Consider the following 13,217-nt stretch of genomic DNA (forward strand, 5'->3'; position numbering starts at 1 on the left):
TTCTAGAATATTGTTACCATTTGATCCTTCATTTGCTGGTATTTGGATCAATTTGAAGTCCAGACTAGTATCACTAGTACTTTCCCATAATCCAAGTTTGGGCCTTGAATTTTGAAGCATGAATTTAGTTTTTTTTTTACGAGTTTAAAATGCTTTTATGGAAGAGTGAAAAAGATTTAGTTACTGCCTTGGTAAACACATCTGCTACTTGTAATTGTAAGGGGATGAACCATGTAACTAGTTGTTGTTGAGCCACATTCTCACAAACAAAGTGACAAACGATCTCAAATGAAAAACAATATTCACTGCAATGTGAAGAATAGACAAATTATCATAAAAAATAGTTGGACCTTGGGAATATCAATGCCAAGATCCTCAATAATGAAGTTAAGCTATGTGATTTATGCTGCCATTGATGAGAAAAAATGATACTCAGCTTCAAAACTTGAAAAAAAAATAGTTGGTTGTTTATTGGCACTCAAAGAAAGTGGTGAATATCTCATAAGTCCTTCATAGTGAATTTGAAATTTAATTTGGAAATAAACTAAATGAAAAATGTGTAATTACTTCCCATAATTATAGTGTCATCAACATAGAGAAGCAACAGTATACAACCTAGATTCTTTTGGCAAATTTAAAACAAAAAACTGCATCACTGCAATAAAATCCCATGGCTAATAAGAAAATGTTGAACCTATCAAACCATGCTCGAGGCAACTGCTTAAGTCCTTATAAAGACCTTTTTAAATTATAACTATAATTATGCCTTTGAGAATCTTGGAATCTGAGCTATCGTACCATTAGTACAGGTTCAATTAAAAAACCACATGAGAATGTATTTTTCTTAACTAATTGTCAAAATTTTCACCTATGAGCCAATACTACAAGGAATTACCTTTCTATTGACGCACCAGTAACGAATTATATTTACTGCCCTGAAATATGTTCATGCCAGTATAGAAGTACGTTATACTGTCATGACTATATTTCACGTCAGTGAAGTAAAAATCTTTATGTTATGGTTATGGTGGTTGTGTGATGATGGGAGAAGATGTCTTAATAAAGTTAACTCTTGGTCGTTGGATGTATTCTTTAGCAACTATGCAAGCTTTTAATCTATCAAGAGATCCATTTTCTTAGGAACATGTTTCCAAGGGTTTTTGTTTTGTCTCTCATAGCTTGACACCACCTAAGGTGGTTTAAAGCCAAAAAATTATGTGGGATTTGTTTTCACATTCCCATGTTTGGACCGAGTGATTATATTGTAGGAATTCAAATATACAGTGTTCTTGATAATAATATCACCTTGAATTACATTTTTATGGTGTTGTTAATTGATGTCACAATTTTGCTGATTTCCAGCAAGATTTTGTCCATATAATTGGCCCACGATTTCACATATATCTGATCAGTGAGACTGCCTGGTAGGATTCAACTGCCTGTTTATCGGCACATAAATATCTCATAAAAATATCTTGTAGGCCCTATATAAATATCTTATAAAAATATCAAGTGGGCTCTACAGGGATATGGATGCCTTTATATTACTTTGGTCTATAGTGACAAACTTTTTTATCGACAATTTCTCATTTTTCAAAAACTCTCAAGAAATTGAAAACATTCCATAAATCTCCCATTCTTTTTTGGCAAAATCTCGACAATAAAAAAATAAATTAAAAAATATAAAATTATTTTTTATAGGAAAATATTAATAAAAATTATTTAAAAATAAAAATACGTGATTTTTTTGTGATAAATAGTCATTTAAAACATAAATATTGCATTTAAATCAGTATTTATGTTTTTTTCATAAATCTCTTGATATTTTGAAAATCTCATGAGAAATTGCCGTTTTAAACTTTCAGGCAATTTCTCGCGATATTATCGCGAGATTTTCATAAATTTCATGATATTTGTCACTATGCTTTGGTCTTAAGTTTGGATCTTGGATCAGATCAACTAACTAGATCAAACCCAGTCTACACATAAATCCAAGATCCATTTAATTTCTTATAAACAAGAGGAGAACCCCCTTAGAAAATTGTGCTCCTCTCTCTCTCTATTTTTTCTCTGGCTTTTCTTTCCTCTCTTCTCTCTTGGTTCCAGCTTAGACCAAGCCCACTTGAAGTGAGTTTGGACCTGCCTAGCTTAACTCAAGCCCACCTGGGTCAAGTCCACTTGACCTACTAGGTTAGTCTTTCTTTCTCTTTATTTGTTTTGGTCTTAGCCTAGGTTAAGCCCACTAGACCTAGACTGAGCTGAGGTGAGCTTGGACTGACTTGACATACAATAAACCTAGTTAGGTTAAGACCCCTTTACCCTGATTTCTTGACCTCCTCTACATTTTCCTTGACTAGGTATAACACATCTCATCTAGCCTAGACCACTTAAGGTAAGTTTGATCAGAGTCGAACCTAAACTAGGTCCAATCCGTTTTTGACCTAAACCTGATTGTTTCACAGTGACAAGTTCTACAAAAGATGTTCTTGGTTGTGACTATACCAAACGTATGGAAGTGTTGGCCACAACCTATGAGGGTGACAAATGTTGCGTTGAGCCACCTCTGCCAAATTTTTGTAGGTTTGCACGTAATTTTCTCTCTTTCAAGTTATTTATTGAAATAATTATCGTGTACGGTAGGATTTTTCTTCGCGTACACCTTTGAAAAAAAATATCTGGTCCTAGTCCTCGGTTTATGCCCTTTAGGGAACTGCAAGTTTGCTTCGGTGTTCATACACATACCCTTGCTACTATTGCTTGATATTTATGGTGAACTATGTGTCATAGGGTATTAGTCCTTTTGGTGTTTGATTTTAAGTAAGGTAACTTTTGACTTTTCTCTCTTGTTTTTATTTTTTGGTAAGTTTTATTTTAACCTTATTTTAAAGTTTGTTTTTGTTTTTATCATTTTAAACTTTAAACTTGGATGTCACATAAGATGGGATGGCCCACCTATGGACTCCTACTATTTTATAAGTTTTAGTTAATTTTTGAAATCCATTCTATGAAATTCAAATTAAATTCACTTTAAATTCAATTGAAATATTTCATGAACTTATAAATTCCCATGAAATGCTACTAAATGAAATTTAGTTAAATCAATACCTAATTAAATTCTACTATTAAATTTTGAATTCTTCACATAATTAAATTACTTATTCCAATTATTCTTTTAAGGTTTAATTCAAATTTCTCAGAATTTATTTCTGAAAAATTTGAGCTCTATAGGGTCAGTGAGACCTAGGGCGTGTAGGGGTTACTTTCTCATATTGGAAATTTTGTTAAATCCTATGAACCCTATAACACAGTGTCAAACTAAATTATTATTATGAAATCTCTTTTCTAAAAATATCATTTTCTCAATAATGCATTTCGAAAATGATTCCTACCCGAGTCGGTAGGACTTGTGGTTGTATTGACTATTTGATTTCGTACATCAGGTTTCAAACTTGAAGTAATATTCGATTAAGTCTTAATTTAGATTTGAATCAAACTCACATCTAGTTATAATGTTCGAGCCATATTTATTCAATCCGAATTCAAATTCAAATCCAAATCCGATCCAAATTCGAATTTTTTAATCAAAATTCGAATTGATAAAACTACATAAATTGAAATCAAAATTTAATAAGACTTCAAATTAAAATATGCACTTTGTTCGAATCATGACTAATATTAAAACTCAAATTAAGTTTTTATTTAAGTTCAACATAAATATAGATTAAATATGATTAAAAATAAAACCCTGATTTAGAATAAATTCTCAACATGGAATTTATTTTGAATCCTCATTAATACTTGAATTTCAAATAAATTTATAGCTTAATTTTGAATAATATTTTAGCCTCGGTTTTACAATTATTTTCCCGATTTTGAATTGGATATGAAGAAAACCATGATCATAATAATTTCGTATCTGACTCAGATTTAGACATATCCTATGCAGATTGATTCCAATATAATATGGGTTGAAACTCTGACATATTAAATGATCACTTCAAACAAAAACACAAATTAACTAAAACAAAAAGCTATACACAAATGGGGCAGAACTAGAGCGTTTGTTGGCCTAAATCTTCATGCACTTTTGGATGGTGGTAAGCCAAATGTGTAACATATTAGTACCAAAACTTGCAGTGAAATGCCTATTGTAATTAGAAAAAGTTGGGTGTATTTTGATTATTGCCAAAATTTTAGGCATGTTTTAAGATATTTTTTAAGAAAAAAAATATTATTGTTAGTTATCAAATATTACTAAATTATCTCTCTCTCTCTCTTTTCCATTTATAACATGAAGAAACCTCTTCCGGCAAGAAGACTTGGTCATGCTGGCTCTACCTTTCATACCTCGTGCAGACGACATTAACCTTCGAGGATAGGATCATAGGCCTATGTTGGGTGTCAGCTTGTGCAGGGGAGAATTTTTTTTTTTGTTTTTGAAAGGAAAGCTGGGGTTAATGCTAAGTTAGAATTATGGAGACAGACATTGGAAGCAAGAGGTTTTAAGTTGAGTAAGAGTAAGACAGAATACACGGAATGTCGATTTAGTAAGCAACGAAATAGAGATGGGAGTGTAGTGAAGCTTGGTGAGAAAGAAATACCGGTGGATGGTTCTTTCAAATATTTGGGATCTATCATTCAAAAGTATGGAGAAATTGATGGAGATGTAAATCATAGGATAAAGGTTGGGTGGATGAAATGGAAGAGTGCAACTGGAGTGTTGTGCGATCGTAGAATGCCATTGCGGTTGAAGGGAAAGTTTTATAGGATGACTATTAGGCCCGCTTTACTATATGGCACGGAATGTTGGGCTGCCAAGAGACATCATATTCAAAAAATGAGTGTAGCTGAGATGCGTATGGTGAGATGGATGTGTGGAAATACAATAAAAGATAAGATTCGATACGAGGAGATACGTAAGAAGGTAGGTGTTGCACTACAAGAAAAATGTTAATTAGCGACGGAAATTTGCGACGGATTTTTTCCGTCGCAAATTAGCGACAGATTAGCTAGAGAAAACTTTCTTAATGAATCCGTCGCTAAGTAGCGACGGATTAGCGATGAAAGTTGTTTCATCGCTAATCCGTCGCTAATTAGCGACGAATTAACGACAACAAGTATTTCGTCGCTAATTCTCAATACAAGAAAAACATTTTAGCGAGGGAAATTTTCCGTCGCTAATCCGTCGCTAATTAGCGACGGATTAGCGAGGGAAAATTTCCGTCGCTAATCCGTCGCTAATTTTCGATTTAAACCAAGCGCGAAATTTTCCCTCTCTCCCTGTTTGAAATTTAAATCGACCGCGCTCGATTTAAATCGACCGCGCTCGATTTAAACCGAGCGACGTCGGAGAGCTTATTGGAGAGCATGTACATGAGAGTGGAGGACGGTGACGCCGGAGGACAGTCGGCGATCGCTGGAGGACGTCGGCGCCGGTTGACGGAGGACGACAATGCTGATTCACGGAGGACGGCGACGCCGGAGGACGGTCGGCAATCGTTGGATGATGTCGGCGCCGGTTCACGGAGGACAACAACGTCGATTCACGGAGGACGGTCGGCGATCGCTGGAGGACGTTGGCGCCGGTTCATGGAGGACGATGACGCCGGTCCACAGAGGATGACGGCGACGCCGGTTCACGGAAGATGACGGTGCCAGTTCATGGAGGACGGCGACGCCGGAGAGCACCGGTTCATGGAGGACGGCGACGCCGGTTCGCGATGAGGCAGAGCGATCGTTATGTGCATGCAATGCCTGTCGGGTGCGGTATAAGTCCGGCTTAGTGCTGCCGGAATACCGCCCGACAAGGATCAATTTTTTTTTATTTTTTTTTTAAAATTTAGCGACAGATTAGCGACGGATAATGTCCGTCGCTAATCTGTCGCAAATTAGCGACGGAATTAACGACAGATAATTTTTTTCGCTAATTAGCGAGCAAAAAATCGCGATGGCCTCTATCCATCGCTAATCCGTCGCTAAGCCGTCGCTAACAGTTTAGCGACAACTTAGTGACGGATTAGCGATGGATAGAGGCCGTCGCTAATCCACGATTTTCTTGTAGTGTTGAACCCATTAAAAATAAGATGAGAGAGAATCGTTTACGGTGGTTTGGACATATTTGACGAAGGCCTAATGATGCTCCAGTTAGAAGGATGGAGAAATGGGAAAATATATTAGTTAAAAGAGGTCGGGGTAGGCCTAGGAAGACATGGATGGAGGTGATAGGAAAGGATATGAAGGCTTTGAACCTCACTGAGGACATGGCATTGGATAGAAATGAATGGAGGAGAAGGATTCATGTGGAAGACCCATAATGATTTTCTTTGTTGGTTCATATCGCCGACCCCAATTGTTTTGGGATGAAGGCGTAGTTGTTGTTGTTGAAAGGCAAGCTGGGGTTAGGCAAACCAATACCAGATTTCATTAAGAATCAATAATCGTGATGAGGGACCAATATGGAGAATGATCTTTCCACGATTTTTGGATTCCCTCTTTTCTATTCTAGATAAATTACGAGCCATTTGATTTCATCTGTAGTTAGATTTTTGTACATCAAATCTTTGCCAACTAGACAAAAGATTCCGCATACCTAGAGGAATGTCAAGACCCTGGCTTCTTCCCATAGTGACAAAAGATTAAAACGGCAAAATATCGGTAGTAAAGAACACAAGAGATTTTGAATTTTTTCATAAATCTTGCATTTAAAAATAAAAATCTGGGGTGTTTTCATGATAAATATGTGTTAAAAAACGTAAATATCGCGATATTTGTCACGGTTTGAAAATCTCAAGAGAAATTATTGTTTTAAACTTTCAGGCAATTTCTCGTGACATTATTACGAGATTTTTATAAATCTCGCGATATTTGTCACAGAGCTTCTTCCTTCTAGAAATTTAAAATTTTTAATCCCTAGGGCCAGCCAGCTGCCCATCTCTACTTTAGCAGCTGGATCTATTAATGTGAGAATGTCTGACCATCCGCTCCATTCTTCCGATTTACCTAGGACTTGAAGAATCTGTGCCTTCCTTTTTTATCTGATTGAGATTCTTCCTTTGTTGCTCAAACACTTGTTGGTTCAGTAGTTTCCATATTATCTATTATAATCACCTGGAATGTTCTTTCCCAGCCTTGTGTCTCACCACTTTATCTTTGAATTTCTTTTTGAAGTAAGACCGGATGTTACTTGACATGTTTCCTACCGGTCTCCATCTAAATCAGAACAAAGATGTTGATATCACACAATTAGCTTGGAAACTGAAAGCCTTTACTTTGGAGTCTTTCTTGGGTGAGCAAACAATCTCCAATTGCCCATCTCGATGGATGTGATAGCAGATGGAGGGTGGGCCTTATTAACCCATCTGCATCGAAATATGGGTTTTTCTTCACCATGACTTCCCAGGCTGACCTTACTGATGAGAATTCTCACTTTGGGAGCCATTCCAAACACACTGCAATGCAATTCAAGGGGACCATTTTTGACTTTGCACCATCCGCTTAATTTGATTTGGGAATCCGGAGATAGTTCTCTCTACCATCTGCACCAAATTAGGGTAATTGTTTTGGAATACCAAAAATGAAAGCTTTTATCAGAAAGGTTCCCAACACACACAAGGATACCCACTGACAGCTCCTACCAACCCCGCGGAGCGCCCGTTGGTCCATATTGACAAACTTAACACATGTTAGCAATCATTCAAGCACCTATAATTTTTTTTACATAATTCTTTGCCTTTAGTTTGTCTGTTTGTGTTTTCTTTTTTTGCATGGTGGTGGCAATTGCGCATCATGCACTAGGGATTCTTGCACTATCATTATTGTATAGTAAACTAATGAGACCAAGAGTGTTTAATATGGTTTCAATAGGTAAAATTTTCAAGTTTTAGACCTTGTTTTAAAGGAATATCGTTCATAAGAGTCACGCCAAACTTGACTTCCAACGGAACGTACGTTGGTCAAAGGTGAACGACACCATCCAGATTTGGTAATCTTCTTATGAAAGAAGCATTTTATTCAAAATCTCTACATATTTTCTATCGTCAACGTTTTCCCGAGAACCAGGTTTGTGACTGTGCAAGTAAGCTGGAATTTCTCGTGGCTTTATTGGTCTACTGGTCAGGTTACATCTCATGAACCTTGCAAGTAGGGGTGTCAACGGGTCGGGTTTACCCAGACCTGACTCGAACCAAACCTTATAGGGTAGTCCGGGTATTGTGATAAATAATAAGACCTGAATAAAACCTGGGTCTGGATCCCCAGTAATACGTGGACCCGGGTATAGTTTATGAAATTATATACCAGCCCAACCCGAGTTTCAATTAAGACCTGCAAATTTTTAATGTAAAAATTATAAAAAATATGGTTTTACTGGGTATGGTTTGGGTCTGCCTCACGTAGTTCATATCAGGTTCGAGTATGGTTTTTCTTATAGTTGACCTAATTAGACTCGGGTCCAGACTCAATACCATACCCAAAATTCCTGGTTTAAATCTGGTTTCACCTGGGTCCCCGACCGGTTGACACCCCCAATTGCAAGGACCATAATTATGAGTACTTGGAAAAAGACATGCAGAAAATCGCATTGAGATCCAAACTTGGATTTGAATTTAACACACAAAATCCACGTGCTAGTTAGTTAGATACTTGTTTAGTCAACAGAAATTGGAAAAGGCAAAATCGTACATGCAGAGAAGGAGGCTGCCTGGAAGGGAAGGCCCGTGAATAAGGTTATATAAATTGATGCAATTAGACACAAAGGAACCCAACTTGGTGATAGAAGATGGAAGCCATAACCAAGTTCAGCTATGGTGCTTTCCGCCCCTTCTACCCTTCCATTACCACAAAGCCTGCAGGCTCAAACTCAACCACTCTGCTTAGGGTTCCATCAACAACCAAGTTGCCATCTCAAAGACTTCTTAGTCTGACACCTCCTCGCAGCTTACTCCTTAACAAGGATCCTTGCACCCTCCTCCAAAACCAAGATGTGCAAAATGGATCATGGTACTTCCCTCTCACTACAACTATAACCCATTGCCAGGCCTAATAACAGGAGGATCAAAGAGTACTAATTTGGGATTTGACTTCTTCAGTGTGCAGGGCTGTCACGATGTTGAACTTCAAGTTCGTGATTATGAATTGGACCAATATGGAGTTGTTAATAATGCCATATATTCCCATTACCTCGAACATGGTGAGGCTGCAATGGTTTTGTTTTTGTTTCTAGTTTGGTTTTAACCATTTTTGAGCTACAGTACTGATGGATTCACCAAAATGTAACCCTGTATTTGGCTTCAGAAAAATGAGATTCAAAAGAAGAATATAACCCAATCATCATGATTAGATTTTATTGAGACGGCATTCATAGGTTTACATGTGTCTACACACAAGCATCATGATTTTGATTTTCAAGCGCACCACTGGCAATATTCTTCTTTAACATACTGTTTATCATTTTTTACCAGCTCTAATTATTTCATATTGCTTATGGAAATAAGAATTGGAGAATTAGTTCTTATTGGCAGGCATATGATTGCCTGCCAATTGTGAAACATGCATGTGTATCAAGATTGATTTCTCTAAATTTTTGTTTTTCTTTGATGGTTGAATGCGCACACTAGTTAAAGTGCACTACATTCCCTATGTGTTTTAGGTTATACAGATGTGTTTGTCAGAGTTGGTATCGATATCGATGGATTGAAGTCTGAAGGCCATGCAGCTGCAACACACAAGCTGTCTCTCAAGTTTATCACTCCTTTACAGGTAAGTAGTTAGCCATTCAATTACTGTAGAAAGTAGACAGAGTTGCTCACCAAACAATTCAGCCCTATCGGCTGGTGCTAGGTAGCGGCTGCACCGAGGCGTGGTCCAGTGTTCTGGACGAACACTTATAAAGTGCTTCGCCCTTTTAAGAGAGAGAGGGGGGCAGAACACTCTGCTTCCCGCCTATCCCCATAATGAAAAGGGGCACACACTTGTAAAGTGTTCTCCTGGATCACACCACAGTTACTGTAGCATCTTTGGTGATTATCCATTTTATCATACGGAATTTTAGCGGGATTTGGACCACTACTATTTCAGTATTTCCACTCAATGAAATAAGTAGGGGTTAATATCATTTTTGTTTATTTTGTATGATGAACAATATATTACAAGTTTCAATTTGTATAAGCTAGATAGATAGAGGGTTTCTTCCATGATGCTAAGAAGTTTGCACTTTGTAATTGTGGATGCAGCGTGGAGATAGGTTTGTCCTGAGACTGAAAATTTCAAAAGTTTCTACCACACGTTTGTTTTTCGATTTCTTCATTTTCAAGCTTCCAAATCAAGAGGTAACTGTCACAATTGACTGTAAGAAGAAATCATGTCAATTCGATAAAAGAAAATGGAAAAAACTGCTGCTGACTTTCTGCTTGTTAAATTCTCAGCTAGTCTTGGAAGGAAGTTCAATAATTGCTTGGATTGACAGAAACAACCATCCTGCACGTATTCCATCAGAAGTAAAATTGAAGTTGCAGACTATTTGATGCTACTATTGTACACATTGCCTCCCATGGATACATGTTTCTGCTAGAGGTCATCGATACAACATCCACAAAAGCAAAATTCCCTACAAAGAAAGGAGAAAAATGCTAGTGTTTTCTACCTCAAGAAGGCTGCCAAATGGTGTCTTTATGTAGTCATTCTAGTTCAAATAGATAGAAGAAATGGTGAAAGCTTTTATTGCTGTTGCAACTCTGTAATTAAATTGTCATACTATTATCAATCATCAATAAATTAATTCTTGTGCACTCATTTCCATTCCATACTATTCCTAGCGTAGTTCAAAATAAATAGGGTCGGTTTGTTTCATGTAATTTTCAGAGAAAATTGCTGAGCTGGCATCTCTTTTCCTTTCTTTCCTATTATTAGTAAAACCAACATCCAATTATAAGGCGTGCAGACACAATTTGGTCCTACCAGTATTCTTGTTCCAATCCTTTCATACCTCCTTGCCTATGAAAGCATTCTCATGTGAAGGCTAAGCTAACAGGATTTTTTTTTGAAATTTGTACCCATTTTCATGAAAGGTCTAAACGGAAGTGAGAAGAAGAAGAAAATTTAAGTAAACACACTCTATTTACGTGATTCAGCAGAAGAGATAATGCTTTTCTTATTTTAGCGTCCTTGGCTCTTTACAATTGTATAGACTATTTCTCACATATCATGGTGAGATCACTCACTTACAATACAACAACTGGTGGTTTTTTTCATCCTCATCGAGTTTCCTTCCTTTGTAGTTTGATTTGCTGAGATTGTAGAGTTGCATACTTACCCTTTGATACTCCCTACTTATCCTTCAAGCCTTCTAGAATATCGATACCATTTTATCCTTCATTTGATGGCGGACTCGTCACGGAAGTCAATCCACGATATGAGATACAAATGGATCTCCACGCATGGAATCTAAGTTTAGTAGTTGAGTCTAAATAGGACTCAAATAATCTATATTTCAAAGTCTGAGCACTCTGTTTCGACAGAGGTGGCTAACACATGAAAGTTGTGCGACGCACACACCTTTCCAACAGATCCAAAAATGCCAGATTCAGATCTGTGTAGGCAGAGTTATGACAGATTCTATGGAGCGCATGGACAGGACACCCAAAATATGCAGGTGACTAGTCCGACTACTTGGAGAGAGATTTTGATCCCTTTGCCGATGGAGTTTGGAAAAACTCCAAATAGGTAAGTTATGCCAAATCTTATTATCTTTCCAACAAATCCGAGTTTGTAATTTTTGGAGTAAGATGTTGAAACTTATACCTAGATTATGATATTATATTTTCTTTTCTATGCTAAATGAGCCGATGAACAAGGTATCAAACATGCAAAAAAGTAATCAACTTTTTGACACAGTAAACAATAAAATCAACAAAAAATCAAAACATGAGGATTCTCAATCTAAATATTATTTTTTTAGATCGTGCTTCAGTTCAATAAACAAAACAGGGATGACAAAGATGCACTGCAAATAGGAGATGCTATCAAGAATATAACAGACAGTCTAGATCTAAAATATCTTTCGATTAACATAGATTGATGAATATTTTAAAGTAACATCTAACTTGATTCAGGTAACATCATCAACATGAAAGTTCAAGCTCTAGGTGTCGATTTTCTAACAAGTTATAATTTGCAAATTTTCGTTCAGTAAACAAAAAGATATGATGAAAACATGGAATAGTAGCAGTGATGCGATGCACAGGATAAAACTCTGGTCTTATGCAATTGACTGAAACTTTTCGGGGATTTTAGCATCCTAACAATGATGCTTCAAGAAAAATAGTAAGAAGAAAACTTGAAGGGGAGGATATTAGCTTTCCAACAAGCTAATGATCACTCGATTTGCACCAGTATCTAAGGAGATACAGTCAAAATACTGGGACAATGTCTGACAATCCTGAATGCATAAATGACTTCCCTCAGTAGAAAATGAGTTTTATCAAAACCCAAACATACATCAACAAAATGAGTTTCTGAACAACCAGAATCACATGAACAATTTCATTAACACTTTAGAAATAGTCTCACAATCTTGAACAAGGAATCTAATAGTCGATGATAACAAATATACAATGAACACAAGATATAGCTAACAAGTTCGAAAAAAGTGTTAGTGTGTTTGCAACAACAAGCTCGAAGAACACTTCAACAACTTCCTCAAATGCAGAACAACACAAACACAAGATTTGTCCACACGAGCACAAGAGGTATTTTTATTGAATGAGCACCCTCACATGATTTTCTCTAACCTTTCTCAAAGGATTTCTTTCAAAACCAAATGATAGCCAAGCTCTCAATCACGATTTTCTTTTTTCTTCCAAATTTCAAATCAATCGCCTCTTGGTCGACCCCCCCCTGAAAGTGCAGTAAGATCGAGGCAACGAGCACTAGAGAGGGGTGAATAGTGCTTTTAAAAATTGTCTGCAGAATTTTGACTGATTTTGCAATTCACAAAGCAAACATACAAATAACACAATAATTTATCATGGTTCGGTCTTTCCGGACCTACATCTAGTGCCCAAGCAAAACCCGCTTGAGATTTCCACTATCAACCTTGTGTAACTACAAGATCATACAGACTGAATCCGGTCACACTTTCAGTAACACACCTACTGTAAGCAAACAACTCCTTTAAACCAAGGAGTCCTTCCTTTTACAGAAAATTGAAACAAGTAACAACT

General features: G+C 36.8%; 1 protein-coding gene across 1 annotated transcript; it reads left to right on the forward strand.

Annotated features, from left to right (window-relative positions):
* Positions 1-8,771: 8,771 nt before the first annotated feature.
* On the forward strand, positions 8,772-10,520 carry LOC149815652 (acyl-acyl carrier protein thioesterase ATL3, chloroplastic-like). Its single transcript, XM_089990593.1, has 5 exons — positions 8,772-8,997; positions 9,087-9,187; positions 9,647-9,756; positions 10,230-10,325; positions 10,422-10,520. Exons 1-5 carry the CDS (start codon positions 8,777-8,779, stop codon positions 10,518-10,520), a joined length of 627 nt encoding a protein of 208 aa, XP_089846719.1. The 5' UTR covers positions 8,772-8,776.
* The last annotated feature ends 2,697 nt before the right edge of the window (positions 10,521-13,217 follow it).

Source organism: Nuphar pumila, chromosome 15 (assembly GCF_984573655.1).
Source record: "Nuphar pumila chromosome 15, dmNupPumi1.hap1.1, whole genome shotgun sequence".
Taxonomy (NCBI): domain Eukaryota; kingdom Viridiplantae; phylum Streptophyta; class Magnoliopsida; order Nymphaeales; family Nymphaeaceae; genus Nuphar; species Nuphar pumila.